Source organism: Camelus dromedarius, chromosome 16 (assembly GCF_036321535.1).
Source record: "Camelus dromedarius isolate mCamDro1 chromosome 16, mCamDro1.pat, whole genome shotgun sequence".
Taxonomy (NCBI): Eukaryota; Metazoa; Chordata; class Mammalia; order Artiodactyla; family Camelidae; genus Camelus; species Camelus dromedarius.
Genome location: NC_087451.1, coordinates 8,631,921 through 8,655,660, shown reverse-complemented (window position 1 = coordinate 8,655,660; position 23,740 = coordinate 8,631,921). Strand labels below are relative to the sequence as shown.

The following is a 23,740-nucleotide window of genomic DNA, read 5'->3' as shown; positions in this document are numbered from 1 at the left end:
TTTCTATTGTCCATATGGTTGAAAAGCAGCATAAACACAAAAAATTCTAAGCAACAGCTCATCAAAAATGGTCCTATTTTGGTATTAGTAGGCACGGCATAATTTTAGAAAGAATTCTCTTCTTAAGGTGTCATTAAATGCGTCAGATTAATTTTGTTTTAAGTGGTATCTGACTTCCCAAGGTAAATCTCTTTTTCCTTTATAAATAATGTGTCCCTTCAACACAGCAGAGAAAACCCAACCCCAAATTAACCTTTTGTTGAGATACTCAAGTGATCATTACTCAAGACACCGGGTGAACATTCCACATAAACCTGCCAGTTTCCTTAACAAAGTCCTACCCTGGCACCCAAGGTACAAAGTGTGGAGCGCGGCCCCGTCTCTGGCTGTTACTGCCTTGGGCCCACAGAGAAACAGCCACCTTTTTAATGAGCAGTAAATTCCCAAAGGGAAGGGGATCCCTGGAGGACTACGAGGTCCAGATGCCCTTCCCAAATAATGTTCTTTCTCTTCCCAACCCTGAAGGATCCTGGTTTGATTTTATGAGGCTTTCATGGGTTTCCTTGCAGACAGTGGTGGGCTTGCTTCCTTTGTGGGCTGCAAAGCACTCCATTCTATTGCTTTTCTTTATTTCTGCGCATCATCAACAGGCATTATCAAGATGTGAGAGGCAGAGTTCAGAAGACACCCAGAGAGGAAGCAACTTGCCTAGTCACATGCCAAGAAATGGGACAGAAACCACAAGTCCTTTGTTCACACTGGCTTGTGTGATTTTCCTAGGGCCACCCTTTTAATCTGCCTTTTTTTTTTTTTTAAGGTATTTGGAGGGGGGGAGGGTTGGGAGAGGCAATTAGGTTTGTTTGTTTATTTATTTTAATGGAGGAACTGGGGATTGAACCCAGGACCCTACCACTTGAGCGACACCCTCCCCCCGAAACCTGCCGCTTTGAGCCCTTTCTCCATTTGTCCCCCGGCCTGATTACCAGTTCCAATTTACCTTCAGATCATCAGGGATGAAGACTTTGCGAGCTTTCTTAATCATGGGCTGTGGCTTCAGTTCTTCCTCGGAGAACTTGCGTTTGCGAGGGTCAAACATTTCCTGCCCGGGGATGCTGGAGAGGGCGAGGTCGGCCGGGTCTGGCTCGTAGCCCACTGGCACCTGGATGGTGTCTGGATCAATGGGGCTGGGTGTATTGCGGTTTGCTGGCAACAGCTGGCCTGGAACAACACAACACAGGAGTTTTAATTTGGGAACACTCTCTGGAGACCCAGCCTGGAGTCAGCACCTCGACGATGCTCCAGGATGCACGGCAAGAGTCTTAAACTTACTTATCTGTGACTCTAACATCGCTTGTCTCACGCATGTTCCTGTGACACGGTGGGCTGAATGGCTTGACTCATGTCAGATCAGGTAAAACAAGAACCCACATATGCAAGTTTATAAACTAAACTAAAAAATGCACGCATTCATCCCTTCCCATGACACAGTCATGGAGCACCAACTGTGCACCAGGTACTCCATTTTTTACCTTTAAGGCATTTTCCAGGTGAGCCAGGGAATCAGACCAAAACTAGCCAGTGAGATACAGTGAAGGGATGAAAGTAAACACGTGTGTTTCCTGAGTGTGGGGGATGAGCATGTAAAGGCTGGGGAACACTTCCTAGAGAGGACGCTTGGTAGAGCTGCATCTTGAGATACATAGTAACTAGCAAAAAAAAAAAAAAAAAAAAGCATAATCCAGGGACAGACAGGGGAGAGGGCTGCATTTCTGAGGAGCCTCAAGGAGTCTTGGGTAGCTGTATCTGAGCACAGGATGGAGAGGAGAGAGAGAGGTGGTCAGGGAGGTGGACGGTGAGGCTGGTATAAAAGGCCTTGGGTGTCACTGATGGGGTTCTGAGCACTGAAGCGACAGGCAGAGCTGAAGTGTGGAAAGAAGACTCAGGCAGTGTGAGGAGTGGACCGAAGGGGCAGGTCTGGAGACCGGCGATGAGACACCAGGCTGTCATGCTAACCGAGGCGTGCCTTCAAGAAATACTGAACAAATCAGAAAGGACCCAATGGAGGTGATCTAACTTCCACTGGAGAGTTCTGCAGACCAAACCACTGAAATGCACAAAGGTCCTCAGAGCAACGGGTTGACTGCATTTTGTTATAGTCTAAAAAGAAAATTTTTTTAATTTTATCTTTTTTTTTTTTTTAAATGGAGGTACTGGGGATTGAACCCAGGACCTTGTGCATGCTAAGCACCTGCCCTACCACTGAGCTATACCCTTCCCCTGACTATATTTTGGAATGTGTCTTACTGGTGACCATGAACTTAATCACAGACCGCAGTGTGTATGTGGGAAGCTCTGAATCTTAACTCCTAGTTTCATCTGAATTTTACAATCACTCCTTTCATACCCAGAGAGGAAACGAAGAGGACACAGCTCAGCTCAGTGTGACCACCGTCTTCCTCCTCCTCACCGCCGAAGGCTGGACGCTGGGTAGAGTTGCCCGTAGGTGTCATTAGAACCTACCCTGGGTTGAAGGGTGAAGCCATTGGCTTGCTTTCTGGCTAAACTGTGAAACCAAGCTTGTCTGTCTTCCGAAAAGGTCTGGTGGGGATGCTTGCAGAATAAATGTTCTGGGTGACCTTTTGGTCCCCACTCAGCTTTGAGCTCTCTTTGTATCCTGCTTGCCAAAGAGGATGAGATGGGCCCCAAGGCATTGGCAGGGGATGGAGATTTCTCATTAGCCAAGCTCAGTTCCGCTCCAGCTTCTAGAAGCTGCTGAGTTCTGCACGGGATGGTGTCAAGCTAGATTTGATCTCCTGCCTGTTGGCGTGGCCTCAGAAAATGAACCACATCTGAGTCCAACGGGGATTTTATTTTCCCTTTAGAAACTCTTTGGACTTAATAACAAAGCTACCCGATGCTGTCTCATTACAGCCACCGCCCCCCACCACACACACACACACACACTCAAAGGCATATGCACCCTCGCCTACCTTCTGGAAGCACCTCTTAATTAATATTTCCCAATTCTAATTACTCAAAGTTTCTTCAAGTTCCTCCTTAGTACTTTAGAGTTCTTTAGAAATGTTAAGCTTTACACACACACACACACACACACACACACACACACAGCCCTCCTCTACCAGACCACATGGTCTTTTCATGTTTTATCTGTTTTATCCCCACCCCACCCCTCACGGTGTTGCCTACTTCAGAGCCCCGCTTCTACAAAAAACAGTCCTCATTTAACGGTGGCCCTCTAAGTCACTGGGCTCTGACATTCATTCACCGACGTTCTAACAATAACACTTCACGTCGAGGCACAACCTCTCTCGGCATTCTTTCTCTCCAGACCTTTCTTCCAGTAGAAGTAGGTCAGCCCTGCCTGCAGCACAGAGAAAACCTAGCCGGACCACAGATGAGTCAACGGCTTTCAATGGCTTTCCCAGCATCAAACAGCAAATGGCAAAGGACCTGAGAAACACGCTGAGCCCTGCTTCTCCCAAGATTCTCCTGCACCATCTTGTTTGTCCCTGTTTTCTCTTGCATTCACTCTGCTAGACTCATTCCCCCCCCCCCTTTATTCCTATATGTCAACGGTACCACTGGGTAACAGGGAGGGGGGATCTTTATTATTTTGTCCTACCTTTTCTGGATTTGCAAAATTTTAATGTTAAGAATTTTCAAATTAAGAATGCATCATAGCATTAAATTTTTAAAAATTACAGAACATGTTCACTGCAAAATTTCCACAAATGCAGAAATGGGTCTCTTCTGCTGGCAATCCATCTTGCTTCTCTTCCCAGAGGAGACCATCCTTAACTGCTTGGTGTGAATGTCTCCATCCTTGGGTTCTACACATAAATGATTAAACCAAAATAGGATTACACTACCTTAAATGATCTTAAATGACTTTTTCAATGTACCGTATGTAATTTCCCATGTTAGTTCAAATAGAACTATTCTGTTCTTTTTAAAGGGTGAGTAGTATTCCACAGTTTGGCTATATATCAATTTACCTAATCATTCCCCCCAACTGATGGATTTTTAGGTATGTGAATATTTTTATAGAAATATAGATTTCTAGGAGTGAGATTGCTCATGCAAAAGGCATGTACATTTTATATTTCTAAATGCACTGCTAAATCACCATCTATTTGTACTTGCACCAAAACTTATGAGAGTATATTTTTGCACAAATGTTAATTTCTAAAATGTTGCCAGCCTGATATATACAAACATCATCATTGTTTTGATTTATATTTGCTTCGTTACTCGTGAGACTGGTCATCTCGCGTGTCTGTTGGGTATTTATCTCCTCTCCTGTAAACACCCTCTTCATATCTTTTGCTCCTTTTTAAATGGATTTTGGTGCTCATTCACTTGTAAAGAACTCTTTATAGACTATGGATATTGTCCTTTCATTTGTTTTATTTGTAGAAAATATTTTCTCCCAGACTGTTTGCTTTTTAACTTTGCTTCTAGGGTTTTTCACTGTTGGTGAGAACTTACACTCTAATACAGCAATAATGTCTTGAAAATTTCCCCTTTATGGCTTCTAATGTCATATCTTCTCTATCTCCAAATTATATTATATGCACATATGTAAACATATATGTATGTGTATATATATATATTACTGTATACTTTTCTATAATACAACTGTAATTATATTTTTAGGATTTTGAGTCACCTAAGATTTATTTTTGTATGAGGCAAGAGGCTTTACATAATGTTTTCCAAATGTCTTAAATTATGGTATCGGTAAGGTCTGACATTTGGTAGGGCAAGTCCTGCCCTCTTTATTGCTCTTTATTTTTCTTTTCAGAAAATTTTCTTCAGTATTCTTACATTCTTCTAGATGAGTTTCAGCATACATCGAGTTATACTTAAAATTATTAATGGGATTTTTGAATGACAATTGTATGAAAGCCATAGGTTAATTTGGGGACAACAGATACCTTTGAAATATTCAATATACCCCATAATATACTCCCCATTTTTAGTTTTGGGTCTTTTTCTTACATCTTTCAGTTAAGTTTTACAGTTTTCTTCACTTTACCCTTCCACATTTTTTGCCAAGTTTATCCCTTAAATGTTCTCTACTAGTTGTTGCCAGTGTAGGTTTCCCCTGTTATAACCACTAATTGGTTATTGATGACATAGAAGCAGCTACTGGCTTTAAAATGCTGGGTTTATATCCAGCCCCTTCACTCCTGTATTACTTCTAGTAGTTCTAATGGTTCTAACGTCTCTGAGTTTTCTAGGTAAATAATCTTTTTTGCCTCTAGAGCTGATTGTTGCCTCTATGTTTATAATTCCTACTTTACAGAAAACTCTCACTGCGTTAGCTAGTAAAATGAGTAAAGCTGTAAGACGAGAGATCCCTGCTTGTCCTAGACTTTGATGAAAAGCGTCTTTAACACTTCCCATCCTCAGGGTCTGCTCTAGAATCCTAAGTAGACACAGTCTGACCAGCTAAGGCAGTTCCACCCAGCTCCACTGCACTGAGAGTTGTTTTTAATCAGAAATTATGTGTTAAATTTCCTCACATGCCTTTTTAGTGTCTGCTGAGATGAACATGTGGTTTTCTTCCTGTATTTGTTAAGCCTGAGCTTGGTATCTCTCCAAGGCTTTCTTTGAAAGACCCAGGGTGGACAAGATCGACCCCGTGGTGTAGACTCTGCAGTTTGCTGGCACGCTGTTTTCCTTTCTAAAAGCATCTTAATGAACGTCGCTTCCAGGAGGGCCAAAGAGGATTTCTGGTGGAAAAGGGTGGAACAAAGGCTTAAATCTGGAAGGAGATTAGAAGTTACCTTCAAAACCCAAATCGGCCTCTTCTTTTGTCACCGGGTAGGCATGTCTAAACCGCCAAACAGTGTAAGTGAAGATAGGATGTTTCTTATTCTTCTATCCTCAGCAAGACGTTAGCATCTCACGTTCAATTAGCTGGTTAGCTCGAAGTCGCCAGTGAATGGGAACGGCTGCAGTCTGTGTCCTGTGTTCCAGTCGCATGAGGATGGTTCAGTTCTTTAGTTTATGTCTGCGTCAAAGTGATAAACGGTCGCTACACTGACGACTTAACCCGCAAAACTAATTACAGCACCTCCAACTCCAGCGTTTCTGTTGCGCTCCCCACGTGGGAAGTTAAACACAGCTGTATAGTCAGGACAGATACCCCATCCTAGTGTCCATCATGGACGATCATTAACCAGCTGGTGAACGTGATTTTGTGTAAAGAAGGCTGAGAAAAGCGAAACGATTCGGTTTTGGCCAAAGGGTTCTCTATTAGAAATGATGGGTGAAATTCCTTGTGATTCAAAGTTTGGTCCAAGATCTTCCTCTCCTTCCCATAACCCGTCTGTGGTCTCTTTGCTTCTCACGACCTCTCTGACACCAGACAGTCACAATTTGGGTTTGAAATAGCACCTCTGACCCTCTATGCACCCACTGCTTTCAGAAGTAAACTATCGTCAGTGCCCACTGCACTGCAAAACACCTTGCCTCTGAGAATCCTTATGTTACGGGGAGCCAATTAGCTTAGGAGACTGCAGTACAGCCCTCGAAGGCCAGTAAAGAGTCACCACAACAGGGACAAAGATGAAGTTAGAGCCGCACAAGTACATCCTAAGGAGATGAGCTTTCTGGACTCGGAGGCTGATTAGCTGGTCTCGGTCCTGATGGCAGGAACCTGGTGTCTTGTCCAACAAGCACTCCGCAAAGGCAGCTACGCCCTAATGGGCAGAGGTCTCACCCCCACCTCTGCCCCCATACCCTGTTTCATGTGACTCCACCCCTTGAATCTGGGCTGCCCTTGTGACGTGCATCGGCCAACAGAATGTGGCAGGAGGGACAGTGTGTCAGTTCTGAGGCTGGGCCCGAAGAGGCTTTGCGTCTTCCTCCCACTTCTCCGTGGCACTTCTGTCATCACCATAAACACGCCGGGTCCAGCCTACCAGGGCATGCAGGCTGGCTCAGGACAGCCCATCACCGGCTCCCGAGGTGTGTGAGTCCAGCCGAGGTCAGCAGAGCCCTCCGACTGACCCACAGAGATTTCAGATCAGTGAACAATAAACCCTTGTTTATGTACACTGCTGAGGATTTGTGACTGTTTGGTAAACGCTGTTGTGGCGACAGACGGCCGATCTACAAGCCGAGCCACTGTGTCTGGGGAGATGCTTAAACCGTAACATGAACACTATAGCAAGGTTTTACAATGTACAGGGGAGGGTTAAACTGTGAAGTGAGTCGGATTTGGGTTTGCATTCTGATTCTCCCACCTGTATGTTATAAACCTGGGCGTTTGTGAATAAAGGACCAGAAAGAAAGCACCCACCTCCATTTCCTAATATGGTCTGCTGTAAGGAACAGGAACTACTGGTGATTTTTTTTGTTTTTAAATCTACCTCTCTGAGTTTCAGTTTTTTCACCTGCAACTAGAGATTACTATGCTTGCCTCACAGGGTCATTGAGAAATGAATGAGATCATGTACATACACGAATAAAGTGCTTACTTACCACAACGCACAGTACCTAGAAAGTAATCAGTGGTCCCCATATAAACACAAACACAAAATATGGGTACTATGATCCCAGATACTTTTATTTTTATTTGTTTTCTTTTTTGGGGGGCTGTAATTAGGTCTATATACTTATTTATTTAATGGAGGTACTGCGGATTGAATCCAGGACCTTGTGCATGCTAAGCGCACACTCTACCACTGAGCAATACCCTCCCCCGACCAGATAACTTTAAAAAATCAAATAAGAAGACTGTAGCCCCCAAGCCAGCATGGTCTCTCCCCTGAGCTACACCACACCCTCCAAACTCCTCTCCCTCCTTCCATCCTTGTCCCAATGCACTCTCCACATAGCCACTGGGAAACACTCTAAAAATGCAGACCTATGCGGGTCCCCCCCGACATCCAACGCTCCAGAGGCTTCGTGCTGCCACACGTGAGAACACTCAAGGCTCCCCCTTGCTCCAGATGCCCGGCCACGCCGGCCTTCCTCCTGCTGCTCACATGCCCCGAGCAGGACCCCCAGGCCTGTGTCCTTAGTGCCTTTTCAACCTAGAACCTTCTCCCCCTGCACTCTGCCTGCTGGTCCTTCTGTGTCACCTAGACACCAGCTCAAACGCCACCTCCTTGAACCCTCTGACTTTCCTCTCCCTCAGCTCACCGCCTAGCAAACCACCCTGTTTCCTTTCCTTTGCAAAATTTATTTTGTAATTTTAAAATTTAAATTTCATATTTGTTTGATGTTTGTCACTGACCTCCCTCCACTCACCTGTAGGCTCCAGGGGACGGGGAGCCTGTCTTCTTCGCTGCTGCATCCCCCTCTTCCAGAGGAGCCTGCACGGAGGAGATGCTCAGCACTAACTACCGAGCAGCCAGACATAAACACCCCCAGCTCCTAACAAGGACTGTTTTGGGGAACAGGCACTATTTTTCCATTTTATGTTTTGCAAATTGTCTACTTTTTAAAATGAGCATCTTTTATTTTCAAAGACAAATAAAAACATTGTTTAAAAAAAAATGGACTTTGCTTCACTTGGCACGTATGTAAACTTTAAGGGGCTGTGTTAAATGCTGCCAAGACCATTCAAGCCCCTTGTAAGGAAGAAGACGACAAGAAAGAAAAGGCTTAGCCAGAGATTAACTTAGATAGCGTCCTTCTCAACCCCAGCAGCTGGGAATTTGTCACAACCCTGATACTTTTCAAGTGTTCTGGGCCCTACGCAGCTGAAAAACTGACTTCAAGGCAAAAACAAATCTCTCTCACACGCACTTCCTTTGTGCCAAGTCCAGACAAGGTGCCCAGTGAGTGCTGTCCGTGACTGCTGAACAAATACACCTAAGGGCCCGCTACGAAGATCACTTTGATCCAAGCAACTCTTTTCTAACAGCTCTCTCTACACGGTAACAGGCTGTAAACAGAAGTATGGGTAAGGCAGGATGCTGAGAAGCCGGCGCAATGCATTCTGTGTAAACATCAGGAAAGGCGCTGTCTGTTACCATTTACTGAGAGGGCGAATGAAAGGAAGCCCCGTGGTCTCCAGCCCGCTGAGTAACCACGGTTAGCAACAGTGATGAGTGGCCGGGAGGCGCCCTTGCTGTCGCCCAGGCCCCGCTGGTGCATGCACACATTCAGTCCTCACAAGAGCTGCATGGAAGTAGAAATTCATTAGGATTCCCCCTTTTCCTGATGTGGAGATACAGGAATGGAAACAGACCGTTTACAACAAGCTCAGAAGTGCTCGGCAATTTGCCCAAGGTCACCCAACTAGTAAACCCAACAGAATCCCACCTCCCAACTCTTCTAACTCTAAACCCAAGGTCTTAGTCACGTACATGCCTCAAAGGACAGCCAGGGACTTTGTCCTTCCTGACTGTGAGTCCTGTGTCAGGACCGGGCCAGGGTCCTCATGCCCCACGTGCCACTGACCGGTCAGGCTGTCCCACATTTTACGGATGAGGAAATGGAGGGTCAGAGGTGAAACCACCTGCACACAGTCATGGAGCCAGAAAGCTGGGGGGAGGTCGGTGGAGTTCCGTCTCCACGCCCTGGGCCTTTCTACTGCACTCCACTTTCCCCTTCAAGGGCAGAAGAGAAAGAAAGGGGAGAACCCTGCTGCCCCCACCCCTCTAGACCACCATGTTCCTGGGCAGCACATGGTCCCCCGAGGAGGCAGGAATGCCTCCCATTGTTGACAAGAGCCCCCGGAATTCACGGGCGGCCAGCTACCCCATTTCCATTTCCTCTCTCCTTCCTTTCCCCTCCCTCCCTCCTGCAACACCTCAGTCCCCCTGAATGGTAAGCCTGTGCCAAGGGCATGCCTTCCATGACCCACAGGGCCAGGGCACCTGCCAGTACTCCATCTCACTCAGGCATCTGGATACCAGCCAGAGACCAAGCCTCATCTATTCTCTTATGGGATATGGCTGCAAAGTTCACGCTCTGGGGAAGGCATGTTTTATATCTATACCCCTAAATTATCAGTACATGAGCGAATACTGGGTCTGGGTTTGGGCAAAGCCAGTTGGAACACCGTCCCAGGCTGCTGCTCCAGCCTTTGTCCCTCCACTGTGAGCCGTCTTGTGAGATGGCACAGTTTATCAGAAAGCACAGACAGACTGGGACTCATGGTGCCTCTGCCCCTAAACAGCTTTGTGGCCTGAGGCAAGTCACTGCACCCCAGAGTCTCATCCCCCATCTGTTGGCAGGGGCCGGATGGGAGGGGCGTGGAGTCTGCATGACCCTCCCCCCCCCCCCCGCAAGTGCAGCAGCCCAAGCGAAGCCTGTTGGGTGCCACCAAGGGTGACCCTGTGTCCAGGACAAGCACGCTGCTCTGGGATCGTGCATCAGTACCCAAAATGGCCCTGACTTGACTTGGCAGCTCCTAACTTGGCAGGGGCTGGGCCTGGATTAACTAGGCCTCTCATTCCAAGGGTATTTATCATCGAGCGTCCTGCCAGTGGAGTCAGCAAGAAACCTGCCTCCTTAAGCCGTCTGAGAGGTAAGAGCAGAGGGGCTCCGAGCCATGCCCATTAGCAGCCGGTGACCTGCTAGGGGTTCCAGCCAGGGGTCAGGGCACATGTGGGCCTGCTGGCCGCCTCGCCACCGTCCCTGAGACCCAATGAGAAAGCACCCTCCACCTCCTCTCCCCGAGCCTCTCCCCACTGCTGTCACCGCACCTCAAGGAGCAGGGAGGTAACAGGGTGGCCAGAAATGCATTCTCAGTGCCAGAGACCCACGCCTACTCAGCCGAGCTGTATATCAAATCCTCTATCACTGCAACATGCCCCTGGGGGGTCGGGAGGGTCACAGACGGGAAACAGGGGCACCGCCCTCCCCCAACACACACTCGTGTCCCCACCCCCTCCATCCCCAAGTTCTGGAGCTTCGGTGGGAGAAGAGCTGGCCTCCTGGTTCCCTCTGCACTTGGAGCAAGTGCACAGGGGTGAAGACATGGGAAATGCAAGGTCAGGTCCACCAGCTGCTGCCAGCCCACAGTCTTCATATCCTTCTGTGCATCAGCTCTTCCTTCTGCAAGAGCAGAGGCCCATCCCTCCCAAGGCCTCCACAGCAACGGTGGCTGTAACCAAGAAGGACCATTTCGAGCCTCTCTGCATCTGCACACGCTAGAGAATGAGCAACAGGAGACGTCGGGAGAGGGTGGGGGAGGGGGGAGCTCCGCGATGGAGAGCATGCTTAGCATGCACAAGGTCAACCCCCGGCACATCCATTAAAAAAGAAATAATAACAATAAAAAGTAAATAAACTTAATTACCACCAACCCACCAAGAAAACAGAAAAAAAGGAGACATCTGGAGAGGACAAAGTGGAAACTAAAGTCCAGTGCGCGTTCTCCTTGGCCCTCCTCGGAGACCCGCTGCGTGCACGGCGGTGAGGACGAGGTTCCACAGAGCACAGGGACAGGAGGGCCGCCTGCTTTCATCTGCAGGCTGCATCCGGACCTGGTTCACCTGCGTGGAGCAAACCTACAGCCCCGTCCCACTCTCCTGACAGCCCTGCGAAGGACGTGGGGCCGATGGGCACGGCTTTTCCTCGGGGAAATCCAGGCACTCAGCAATTTACTGAGGTCCCCGTGGAAGGGACTACTTCCTTATCAAGCAGAGAGACCAGCTCTCCCTACCTGGAGGCTATTTTCAGAGGTGCTTTCCATTTTTAATGACAGTGCGCACCCCTGGAATCAGCACTGCCCGGGTCCTCAGAGTCTCTTTGTCTGAGTTGGTGGAAATATGCAGGCCTAGCCGTTTGAAACCTGCAGTTTTCAAAGTGCTGCCACGGCGAGTTATTAAACTGACTGTCCCCCTCTGGGCCATGTTCGTTTCTTGTTTGGATTTAGAGAGAGTGAAGCCAGGGACGAGGGCAGAGCAAGGCCTGCTGACGTCCACTGTGAACCCAGGAACCGACTGCCAACAAATGGCCCGCGTCTCCTAAGCGACACCCTTCCTCCTCTCCCGACCCCCCCACCAACCCAAACAAACATAGGAAGAAAAACAGGATTGTTTTAAAGCCCGGGTTTCCGGACGAACAGGATTCAGGTGTGTCTGTGGTTCTTCGGCTTCTCAAGGAGATCCACAAAAATCCCTTCCTGTGCGAGTCTCCAAGTTGAGCACCCAAAAGTAAACAAGCTTTTCCAAAGCCTCCTGCCTTGGCTCCAGGCCAGGGCTCTCAGATTCTCTCACCCCAAAGTTCACAGAGAGTCCGACACCGTTCTGTGCACTGGCCACGGCCTTCCTCTCACTGTGGTCTCAAGGCCCACGTGTTTAAGCCAAACTCATCCTTCGAGCTCCCAGGGACCACCAGCCCCTCCTCCAGGTCTCCTCACCGCTGTGATCTGTCTGATTCTGTCAGGATGTAAGCTTTCAACACACCCCCTCACGCAGAGGGAGACATACCATGGAATCCAGACACACTTCAGTTATGGGAACTGTGGGGAGGACTCCCTGGGCTTCGGTTTGACCACCCAGTAAATCCGGGCTCAGGGTCTGAGATGACAGCAAAGGCTCATTGTAGCTCTGGCAATAAATCATCCGTAAGTCCAGGCGAGGTCTTCTGTCGTGGTTCAGATCGCTGTCACAGGCCAGGTGCAGGCCATTCCTCTAAGGACTTGACAAATGCAATGCCTTCCTGTCTGTCTGCCACCTGCAGTCCTGTCTGCCAACACGGCCACCAGGTTACTCTTCCTAGAAGTCTACCATGACCAAAGGTGGCCAGGGGCTTCCCACTGCCTCCCAGTCCAGACTCTTTGGAGATCCAGGACTTCCACATCTAGGCTTCAGCTCCCACTTTGTACTCTCTGCTCAAGCCAGGCTGGTCTGCCGTGTTTCCTGGACATTCTCTCTACCTCTATGTGTCCAACCAACCCCAAGGGCCTGAGAAAAGTCCTCTGCCTGCCGACTGTCCCAGGGTTGGTGACAACTTTTAACTTTCAACTACATTATATTGCATGTAAGCTTATGCCAGCCTAGAAGTCTTATCAGGTTGACTCCTAACTTTTTAAAAATATTTTTTTTTGGAGGGGGTAGGTAATTGAGTTTACTTATGGAGGAGGTGCTAGGGATTGAACCCAGGACCTCATGCATGCTAAGCATGTGCTCTCCCACTTGAGCTATGCCCTGCCCCACCTTGACTCTATAACTTTTAAGCAATTATCTATTCTCAACTGAGATTGGAAATCCTTTCAAGACAAAGACCTTGCCAATGCCTTGCACAGAAGATGATTAATGTTGCTTGAAACATTCATTTGTTTAACATTTATGGAGCCCAGCTATGGACTTGGCTCTGAAAATATAGGAATAAAACCTAACCCCTGGAAGCATACAGTCTGGAGGTGGAAACAGGTAAGCAAACAGGTGGTTAGAGTGCAGGTGCTAAGTGCTAGGACAGAGCTTTGCCCAAGGAACCAAAGGTTGGAGTCCAGAGGTCCATGACTAACCCAGATCCTTGGAGGAGGGGCAGGGGCATCAGGAAATGCCTCTCAGAGGGAGCTGACATCTTGGCAGATTCTTGAAATTGGCCAGATGAACAAAGAGATAGGGGTTGATTAAGGCAGAGGGAAGGGAATCTGCGAAGGCATGAAGGTGCGAGAGAACTCATGAGCCGGGCAGGGCACTGAAAGTAGTTGGTGTAGTTGGAGCTCAGAGCGCAAGGAGGTGGGTACAAGAGTTGAGAGCAGCCAGAGAGGGGCCCTACACGTTCTGACCTTGTCCTTAAGGGAATGGGGAGAAATGGATGACATGATGCTGTGACAATGAAGTGGAGGAGGCATCGGAAGGGAGACAGGAAAGGTGAGAGCTCCCCCCACGTCAATGGCAGAGGGCTGGGGAATTTCAAGAGTTATCAGTGAGGTGGGATCAATCTGAGTCTCAGCCAACTCAACATGGGGGAAAGGGAAGGAGAGAGCAAGACCAACTTTCAGGTTTCTGGCTTAGGCAGCCAGAAGGGAGGTGGTAAAATTCACTGAAATAGAAAAGACGGTGGTGGCACAATCGGAGGAAAAGGAAGCGTCGGATTGTGACCCATCGAGTCTGAGGCAGCTCTGGACCCCAGATGAGGACGCTGGAGGATCTGGCTCTCAGCTGTAGACAGGAGTCTAGGCTTCAAAAGAGCAATCCTAACCAGAGATACAGATTTAACAGCCTTGAGATCCCCCCCAGCAGAGAATTCAGAGCAAGAAGAAAACCCAAGGAAAGGCCTTGGGGGACCACCGACATTTAGGGACAGGGAGATGACGAGGACTCCGTGGACGATACTTTGGAGAGGCCAGGAAGGCAGGAGGCAAGCTAGCTCTTGGACAGGCTGGTGCGAGGGGACTGACTGAGAGCTGGTTCTCCTAGTTAGGTTATCAGCCCCTTGTGGGCAGCCACTGTGCCTCCGAATCAAGGAGCTATCAGATCACCTCCACTGAACAAAGGACAATGATGCAACTGGACAGCTTAGGTCACTTGCTCAAGGTTGAACAGCCAGGAAGTCAGAAGAGCCTACATTCAAACTGGGGCTGGCTTCAAAGCCCCAATTTTCTTTCTGTTCTTCCCCCAAACCTGCATATGCCCACCAACAGAATTAATGCCAATGGCCAGTGGCCAACAGTTCCCTCCAAGCAGCCCTCTCCTGGCCCCAGCATGTGGCAGCAATCCTGGGCTCTGACACGCTCCTTGGGATGTTGGGGTCTACTCCGTATGCTGTGTGGGAGAACTCAGGGAGGGGTGTTCAGCCACCCAGCCTGACAGAGGTGGCCCCCTTGCATCTATCGCCTGAAGTCCCACGACGTCTTTTTATTTTTTACTCTCCGGCTGGCAAGTGTATGTTTGGGGCTGGGGCACGGGCTGTGAGACAGGGACGATAGATAAAAATGCCTGGGGACATGCCCTCTCCAGCCTACAGCAGGGATGTCTGTACCCAAGGCTGCGTGTGTAACACAGATTAGGGACATCCTCTCTCTCTGCATTAGTTAATGATAACTCTGAAAGGTTCCTAAGTAAGTGTTGCCAGGCAACGGAAGCTCTGGTGGGGTTGAGGGGAGGGTTATGCTAAGTCAAGGATATGGATTCTTGGGGCGGGGGAGTCAACTTAATTCCATGGAGCCAGCTGGTCAGTTACACAAAATGGATCTTGTGTCCCATCTGGGGTGAGGTGAGCACTGCCAGCCTCCATGGCAGCCGCCGGGCGCTCTGCTTCCTACAAGTTTTTCATCGCGTGGGTCCTGTTACCGCCTGACTGGCATCTACCTTTGTGATGAGGTGTCGCGGGAGGAATTATATTCTAGAGAAGTGGCAGCTCGGTCTCAGCCACTTGGGCAGAGGAGGAGGGAAGTCTTCAGAGCAGCACATACAGTTTACAGAGATCCACACTCTGAATCAATATTCAATGAGCACGCATCATGCAGAAGCTAACTTCACATCCAGATGCATGCCAAGACTTGGGGAAAGGCGTACATTCGGGTTTTCTCAAATAAATTCCAGTCCCACACGGGAGGCGGGGGGAACTACCAAACAGCCACTGCTTTAGACAAATAATCAGAATGGAAGGGCTCACTGAGCCTAGAACTTCCCACCACCTGGTTGGTGGGGGACAAAGGGAGACGCAGGTACATTTTCATACGTATTTATAAGCCTGCAGAGAAGTCAGCCCAGCATCAGGCAGGTCCCTAACATACGCTAGGATAATGTTCTAAACCAGACAATTTCTTAGAAATGTGTTGTTTCGGAAAAATTGAAATTTTCCAGCTTGCACTAAGATTAGCCAAGCTAAACCCATCTGGCTCCTGCTTAATGTAGAGAAATCTGTAGGGGACAAAAATCTGCCTTTCTATTCCACAGGCATGAGGTAAGGTCTGTGTGCCTCTTGGGGAAACAGAAACTAGGTGCTAAGTTATTATCAAACACTTGTGTGGGTCCTTAGTGTTGCAACATAATTCTGTACTTTCCCCTTTAGCTTCTCAGGCCAGGGCTTGCCAGGACCATGCATGAGAAGGGGAGGGTCAGCCTAGTCTGTGACCAGTGTCCCAGCACCTCTGGGTGGACCTGTGCCCCAGCACCTGTGGGGTCCTCTGTCATCCCAATTGGCTCAGATTTCCTAAGGCAAACTCCTTAATGAAAGGTAGTTCTTAGCAAATCATGGGAGTCAGTTGGTTGATAAAGAGATCAACTGAAAAGATACGTGGGCGAATGACAGACAGAAGAGGGCAGGAGTCAGTTTCCTCAAAAAGGAATACACAGGCATGCCATTGGCTGAAGACAATGGTCTTTGGGTTGATGGGAGATGTGAGGAGCGATGGCGTGACAGGCTTCCTAACGCCACAGAGCAAGGGATACTGTCCTGGGCAGCAGCTCAGTGGACAAGAGACACTGAAGAGGATGGGAAGGCATGGCCGCAAAGGAAGGAATCAAAGCACTGAATGTGGGTGACTTTCTTCTGAAACAGGCCGTGACCCAGGTCAACACCCAGAATCATTCCCCAAGATGGAGAATGCTTAGAACAGGTTCTCTGGAGAAGAGATGCGCATTTAAAGGAGACAATGTTACTTCCCCAAGCTGGCCAGCTGCGTACCAGCTGGGGACTGATTTTCATACTGCAATCAGAGAACGATGTTAACTTTAACATCCACAAACTCAACGTCTTCCAATGCGACCTGAGGCCACACCGAAAAGAATGAAACAATTCTTCCCTAAAAGGCTTTAATTTGAAAGAGAAATGAATTACGACCAAACAATTAGAGAACAATGAGAAAGGTCTCAAACTATGTCTGGGTATTACTCCTCTGGCTTTTGTCGCCTTAATCCTACTCAGTAAATACAGGTTCATTTAATGTTTGTGTCTCTCTAAATAAAAACCTCTAGTTTAACAAGAATTTGAAAGGAAGCAGGTAGCTTTGGTCCCCAGCTGACCACGGTAATGGAAGTCATGCTGCTTGCATCTGAAAGGGCGTGACCGAGGCATCTTCATTTAAGAGCATGGCTTCTAACGTTCACCCTCCATCTGAGGCCACAGCGCTCAACTCTGGTTAAGGACGACAATCACCCGTGAATTCTTTAGAAAAATACAGACGCTCAGCACCCCTCCTACCTCAACCTCTGAAAATGGGGCCTAGGCTCTGTATTTTTGTTCCATTTTATTTTTGTTTTCTGTTTTTTTTTTTTTTTTTTTTTTTTAATGAAAGAGGAAATAGCCTTCTCACATACTTTTGGTGGGAGTATGAACCAGTACAATTCTTCTGGCGCCTACACACTTTGATCCCGCGGTTCCACGTCTAGGGATTTATACTTTAGATATGCGGAACGTACAAAGAATGGCAACCAAAGATGAAAACCCACTCAAGGTACTTCTTAAATAAATTATGGCATATCGATGCAGCTGGTAGATCTGTATGTACCCATGTGGAAAGACAGCCAAAAGATACTAAGTAAAAAAGGCAAGTTATATAACATTATGTATTTTGTGTGTGTGTGTGTGTGTGTGCACACGCACACACACACACAATGTATATTATACATATTATGTGTACTATTCTATGTATAGAGTACATATACATATATTCCCATACTTCTGTACACAATCTCTATATAAGCATATATAGAGATATATTTATACACATACACATGCACCTATAAACAGAATGAAAATGCCTAGGAGAGTACCCAAGAAACTGCTGACAGTTAAATCTGGAATGGCTATAGGAACTCAAACTGTACACCTATACAGTTCTTGACTTTTTTTTTAATTAACTTATTTTTTGTGGGGGGAGGTAATTAGATTTATTTATTTATTTATTTAATGCAGGTACTGGGGATCGAACCCACGATCTCGTGCATGCTAAGCCCACACTGTACCACTGAGCTGCACCCCCCCACCCCTTGTACAGTTCTGACTTTATGTTACAACTGTCATATATTACTTTTGCAATTAAATATTTTTCAATAACTTCTTCTCAAGAAGCTCCACTGGCAAGTCTCACTAAGGCCGAGGTTGAGAACCAAGGATCTACAGGAGACAGCTGCTGTGGAGGTAAGCAGCTGGTACACAGAAGCTTGCAAGGAAACCCACCACCCCCACAGTTGGAATATTCACATCATGTCATACCTCTGATTTGCCAGCAGGTGGCGCCTCAGAGGCAATCCTCCAGCTCTCCAGTTGAAACTTTTCAAAACCAATTTTTCATTAACACAAGTCTTTTTGCTACTCTAAGGACTATTTTATTTATGCCTAAAGCATTCTTTGCTGCTGATTCCATGAAGGGAGGTTTATACACATTTACGCCATATGCACTTTTTCATAGAAATCCATGGGTCATTCAATATATTCAAATACAACACCCGGGAGACGTTTTCCTGAAAGGAGTTGGCATTGCTTGCTCAGACCTCCTCCTCCTCCACACAGTTTCCCTGTTGTCTTTGCTCTGGTTTACTCATCTCCTTATCTTATTCCAGACTCAGTTCCACAAAGGCAGGCGGCAGTCAGCCATGCGGAGCATTTGTTCTTCTGAATCCGTCGCCCCTTCGGGGGAAAAGGCAGTGTCGGGCGCAGGGCAGCCCAGGGCAAGTACCACGAGTTTTCCTGCCCTCCCACTTACACTGATTTTCTGGAAGTGGGTGTGTTGCCACAGCAACTGTCAAATCACGTCAGTTATGCCGCCCCTAACCTCCCAACTTCTTTAAACACGCCACGTTTGAGACACGTGGCCCGGCTGGCTTGGAAGTGCAGAGTTCTGGGCCCCTCACCACGCAACACAGTCTCCTTTCTCTGGGTAGGAGGGAGTTAGGTCCTCTCTGGGTGAACCACCACATACACCCTTTTTATTCTCCTTTTCCCCCTCATTTTTTTATTCCAGCCCCATGTCCCTTAACACTAGGATCTGAATTAATTCTTGAGCATATTTAATGGAAATTAACCTAGTATCAGTCAAGAGAAACTCAGTGAGTCACTTAAATGGATCGCTCCCCCAAATAACTTTTGCTCATTCTTCAAGACACAATTCAAGGATCATCTCTGATCTTCCCTCTACGCTCCATTCAGAGCCGACCACCCTTGCCTTTCCGGTTTCACCTGGTACATACCCTATAACACTTTATTTGCAATTATTCATCTATGTCTTTGCAATTCATAAACTTCTCAAGTTCAAGGGATGAAATCTTCCTTATCTCTGAATTCCCAGCACCTAGTTTGGTGCCTGGTCAATGGTTGGCCTTCAGTAAACATCGGAAAAGGAAAAGGAGAAATGGACTCAAAACAAACATCCACCCGCAGTGGCTCTCTAATAACTTTTATTATGTTATTAAATAACAGGGATAATGATGTGACAACCGGGTGTCAGACTAGACAGTAAGATCCAAGCAACACATACACGGATCCTTTTTAAGAACACCAAAAGTTCATTCCTGAGGCTTTTATACCATCCTCTTTTTCATTCTTGCTTTTCAGATCCAAGAAGCGCCTCGAGAGGGAGGCTTCTCCATATGGGGAGAAGCAGTGAAGCCCCGAAGAAGGAAGCCGTCACATTCCTGGAGTCCGCACCAGGCAGCCTGACATCTGGTCCACACTCAAGGAAAAGAGGTCACAGCCTCACATGGAGATCTATGTCTGCGTCCGCACTGCTGATGCTTCACTCGCACGACCTACCTCGCACACAGGAAGGGGGGGAACTAATATTTACCAAGTGCTGCTGCACACCCCGTGGTCTTTCACACGCAGAGCTCTCCAGAGCCCACGTCCCCCCTGTTCCGAAGCTGCAAGGAGCCTCAGCAAGCAAGTCTCTGCAAAGCACATGAAGGTGGAGACCGTGAGCATTTCCAGCTCCCTCCACTCACCCAGCTGGTGGCAGAGAGCAGAACTGTCCAGCACATCCACGAGGCCACGCGTGCTTCTCCATGCGGGCTTCTCAGGCCGGCAGAATGGGGAAACCTCTGTGTGGAAGACCGGGTTCTCTGGACTGTGTGGGTCTCCCCTACTGGGGCAGATCAGCAAAGGACGGGCACCAGGGGGATGAGTCCTGCCCTTTCTGCCTTTCGTGGACTGTGCACTGGGCTCAGTACTGGACATTCCAGGTTCCTGTCACCCCTCTGGACTGGCCCTGGCTCTTCCTGGGTGGCTGGGTTTATCATTTCACAGTATTTCACTTTAAAGATCATTCTGGAAGGCACTGTGGATTTGAGAGTCCGCAGCACAGAATCCATTTTTAACTTAAATCCTTCATGATTTAAAAGAAAAGCCCGTGTTCTGAAAGCCGGCCTTCTCAGGCACTGGCTGCGGAGAGCTCAGCGCCACCTCAGACGTGCATCTGATTGGCTTGACTTTGTTGCATCCCCTCCGCATCCAGTTCCCAGGACACCTGTGTCCCTGTGTTGTGCCTGACATGGGTGTTCTGAGGTCCCAGGAGTTCTCCACCTTCCATGAGCAAAGCAGCCCCCAGGGAGCAGCAGCGGGGACAGTGGCTCCATGCACGGATGCTGGGGCCAGACCGCGGGGCTGCACATTCCGGCCCTGCTGTCTCCACCTGTCCTCCCGTCAGCACTGTATTCAGTTCTCTGGGCCTTCGTTTTCTCACCTCTGAAAGGGCCGTAATAAGAGTTCCGACCTACGACTAATAATAGCACCCAGGGGTTGAGTTTTAAGAGGTAATACGTGTAAAGCACTTAGACTAGTGCCCAGGCTGCCGTGAGCCCTAGAGAGGGCTTAGCTATTTTTGTGCATCTGTCTGATGGAAGTGCTGTGTTCGGAGAAACACCGGTGCACACTGTGGACTGCCTCGTTCTCAGGGTTCCACTGGTCCAGAGAAGAGGCACAGTGGGGCCGGGCTGTTGCCCAGTCCAGCTGCCACACGTCAAGGGCATCGCCTGTGACACCGTGGTCTTTGGGGTGAGCCGGCGTCACAGCTCCCTGCTGGTCTTTGGGCTGCACCACGCCCTTCTCTGAATGTTGGTTTGTGTATCTGGTTTTCTTCAGCACCGAGGGAGACGACAGCTCTCGGTGAGGCCTCTCCTGGGGCAGAGGGGTACTCCTTCCACATTCCAAAGGGAAACACCCAGGAATTCGGTGCTGAAGAGCCGCCTGCTGACCCTCTGCAAAGTCTAACCAAAGAGAGGGTGGCTCTCCGATGAACCGGCCTGGACTGCCTTCCTAACTAGAATGAAAACAGGCTCATTTATTAATACAAAGGACTCAAAGTGCCAGGAGGGATTCAGACCTGAGGAAGCAGATTTGGAATGATTTCTGTTTTGCCTTATGAGTTTACACATTGCTCTTTTCAAAAAGTTCCCCGAGACCCGAACTTCATCTGCCACGTGTCAATTCATAGATGAGTATGTAGATAAATTTACATGTGAACATACAAGGTAAACATGTCAAATTGTTAATTCTGGGTAATGGAAGAAAGGTGCTTGCTGTGTATTTTAAAAAATATTTTAAATCTTTCTCGAAATAATTTCTCAAATGCATCAGTTGTTTGGATAATTTTCTGCACTGTTCTCTCCAGAGACCTCTGCAGTTTCACCCTGGTAGGAAAGAAGTTATTTTCCCCAATGAGACACGGCAGACTGAACAGCAGTGGCACATGTGGGAAGGGTGGAGCATCTCTGGGTGTTGCCAGAAGTTCCACACCACATTCCCTGGTGCAGGCACAGAGTGTGTCGGAGGCTCAGAATGAATTCTGCTCGAGGAGATTTGAGGACATCACAAAGCCCGGGATCAACCCGTTCCAACTCTTGACCTGCTGCCTGGGGGCAGCGAGTCAGAAGGGCAGCTTCCTGCCACCAACACATCCCTGGCGGGGCTGGGGGTGGGGGTGGCGAGGAGGGTGCTGCCGCTGCTCCTGGCGTGGACCTCGGAAGCCCCTCTCCTCTTCAGCAGGCTGGGTCTGTTTTAGTGACCCCAGCTTCTGGCTGGTAAGGACAGAAGCACCATTCCATAAACTAATCAATCCTATGCTCAAGAAAGTTACACCCTAACATGCCACCCGGAGGGGCGTCTCCCCGCATCTTTTCAGCAAAGAAGTGGAAGTTCTCCATTGCTCCTTACCCCCAGCCTAACACGGACCCTCTCTCCTTCCCCGTCAAACCTGTTACAGGGAACCTGGGAACGGCACGCAGGGCTGCCGAATGCCAGCTGTGTCTGTCACCGAGGATGGAAAGTCAGGGGTCAGTACACACCTTTCTTTGTAATCTCCTGTCTGAAAGCACTCTTCACTCTTGGCTATTAAAGCATCAATCCGAAAACAGCAAAACGTTCACAGAGAAGAGAAGCTCACTGACGCCTTATGGTGGGCCTGTCACTACGTAGGTCCGCAGGGACCGGTCTGCACGTCACCTCCTCCAGGACCACCCTGACCCAGCTCTGCCCCAAAGGAGGTCATCACACTGTCGTGACCCTTTGCAGAGACTGGCCATGTTGAACTGAATTCTGCCAGCAGCACTGAGGTATTGAAGTGAGCACGAGTACTCTTCTAAAACCACTGATAATGAAAATAACATCTTGGTTATTTCCACCACTCAGGAAAGTTTACTGAGTGACACTTAGCACCAACTGCGTGTGAAGCATGAGCTCAGGTGCCAGAGAGACAAGCCTGATCCCTGCCTCTGAGACACAAGTCGAGTGCTGGGAGTCCGCACAAGCGTTCTGGGGAGGATGGGGCTCCAACACACCTTCACCTGTTTTATGCAAAAATCCCGCGGCACTGAAGCACCCACACTGGCATGAGAATAGGCCAGACTCAGGCCCAACCACTGGACCTACTGATCTTCAAAGCAGTCCTGACAGAGCCGATTCTGAGTGACAAGCATCCTGCCGTTACAATGCACAAAGAAAAATGCCGCATGTTGCTTCGGTTAATTACGACGTGGAATTATATTCCCTGAACCCTTCCCCAAGCAGGGCAGAGGGTAGAGGCCTCAAGGCGCCCTCTTGCCCGGTGGCCAGTGGCCATGGCTTACACATTCACTATGGCCAATGCAGCCAGCAGATGACCCACAGGGCACGCCTGCCACTGACTGTGCATCGGACCCTCCCAATCACCCGCCAGGGCTTCCGCCCAGCAAAAAAAGAAGACGCGACTGAGAAGCACCTGTCCCCCTTATAAGGGGGAGGGGGGAAAGCTTCAAATAAACCTCTGAACTTCAACCATTTCTCAATGCTTTCGGGAGACCTCTTTGAAACTGCAGGGCCACTTCCATCTCACCAGTAACCTTATCTGACCTCACCTGAAATGACTAATGTGATTGCAACAGTTTTATTCTGTGAAGTCCCACTCCTTCTGCCCCCACTGGGCTGAGGCATCTACTGGCCCTGTGAGAACCTGGCATTATTTTCAAAGCTAATTACCTGCAGGTTTTCAAGACAGGCGGAATGGGTTTCTGCCACCTCCCTTCTGCAGAGTAAGCAAAAGCTTCACCAGGTGACTGGCAGGAGACGGCCCCCTGGTCCCCAAGGTTCTGGGCATCCTTTTCAATGAGGGGGAAGGGCTTCCCATGGGTGGCCTGTCCGATGAAGCAGTAGTATGCGTCTGGCTGGAAAAAGTTTCTTTAAATCTTGATGAGTTGTCGCTGGGCTGGATGGTACTGACAGCAAAAGCGACATTCCAAAGTCGTAAACACTAGAATCAGAATAAGGCTTGGCACTAGGGAAATCCCCACGGAATTTATGGGTTGGCATGAAGGGGCAGAAAGAGTTTATTTTCAATTTCTTGTTTCAAGAGGGGTCTAATTTCATTTGAGAAAAGAGAAGT

At 48.5% G+C, this 23,740-nt stretch overlaps 1 protein-coding gene across 3 annotated transcripts in view; it reads right to left on the bottom strand.

Moving 5' to 3' along the window:
• HLF (HLF transcription factor, PAR bZIP family member) overlaps positions 1-23,740 on the bottom strand; it is a 51,588-nt gene that overhangs the window by 7,541 nt on the left and 20,307 nt on the right. For all 3 annotated transcript variants that reach the window (XM_031468101.2, XM_031468102.2, XM_031468103.2), the window contains one exon: positions 998-1,218. In XM_031468101.2, coding sequence (XP_031323961.1) covers positions 998-1,218 — 221 coding nt within the window. The remainder of the gene's footprint in view (positions 1-997; positions 1,219-23,740) is intronic.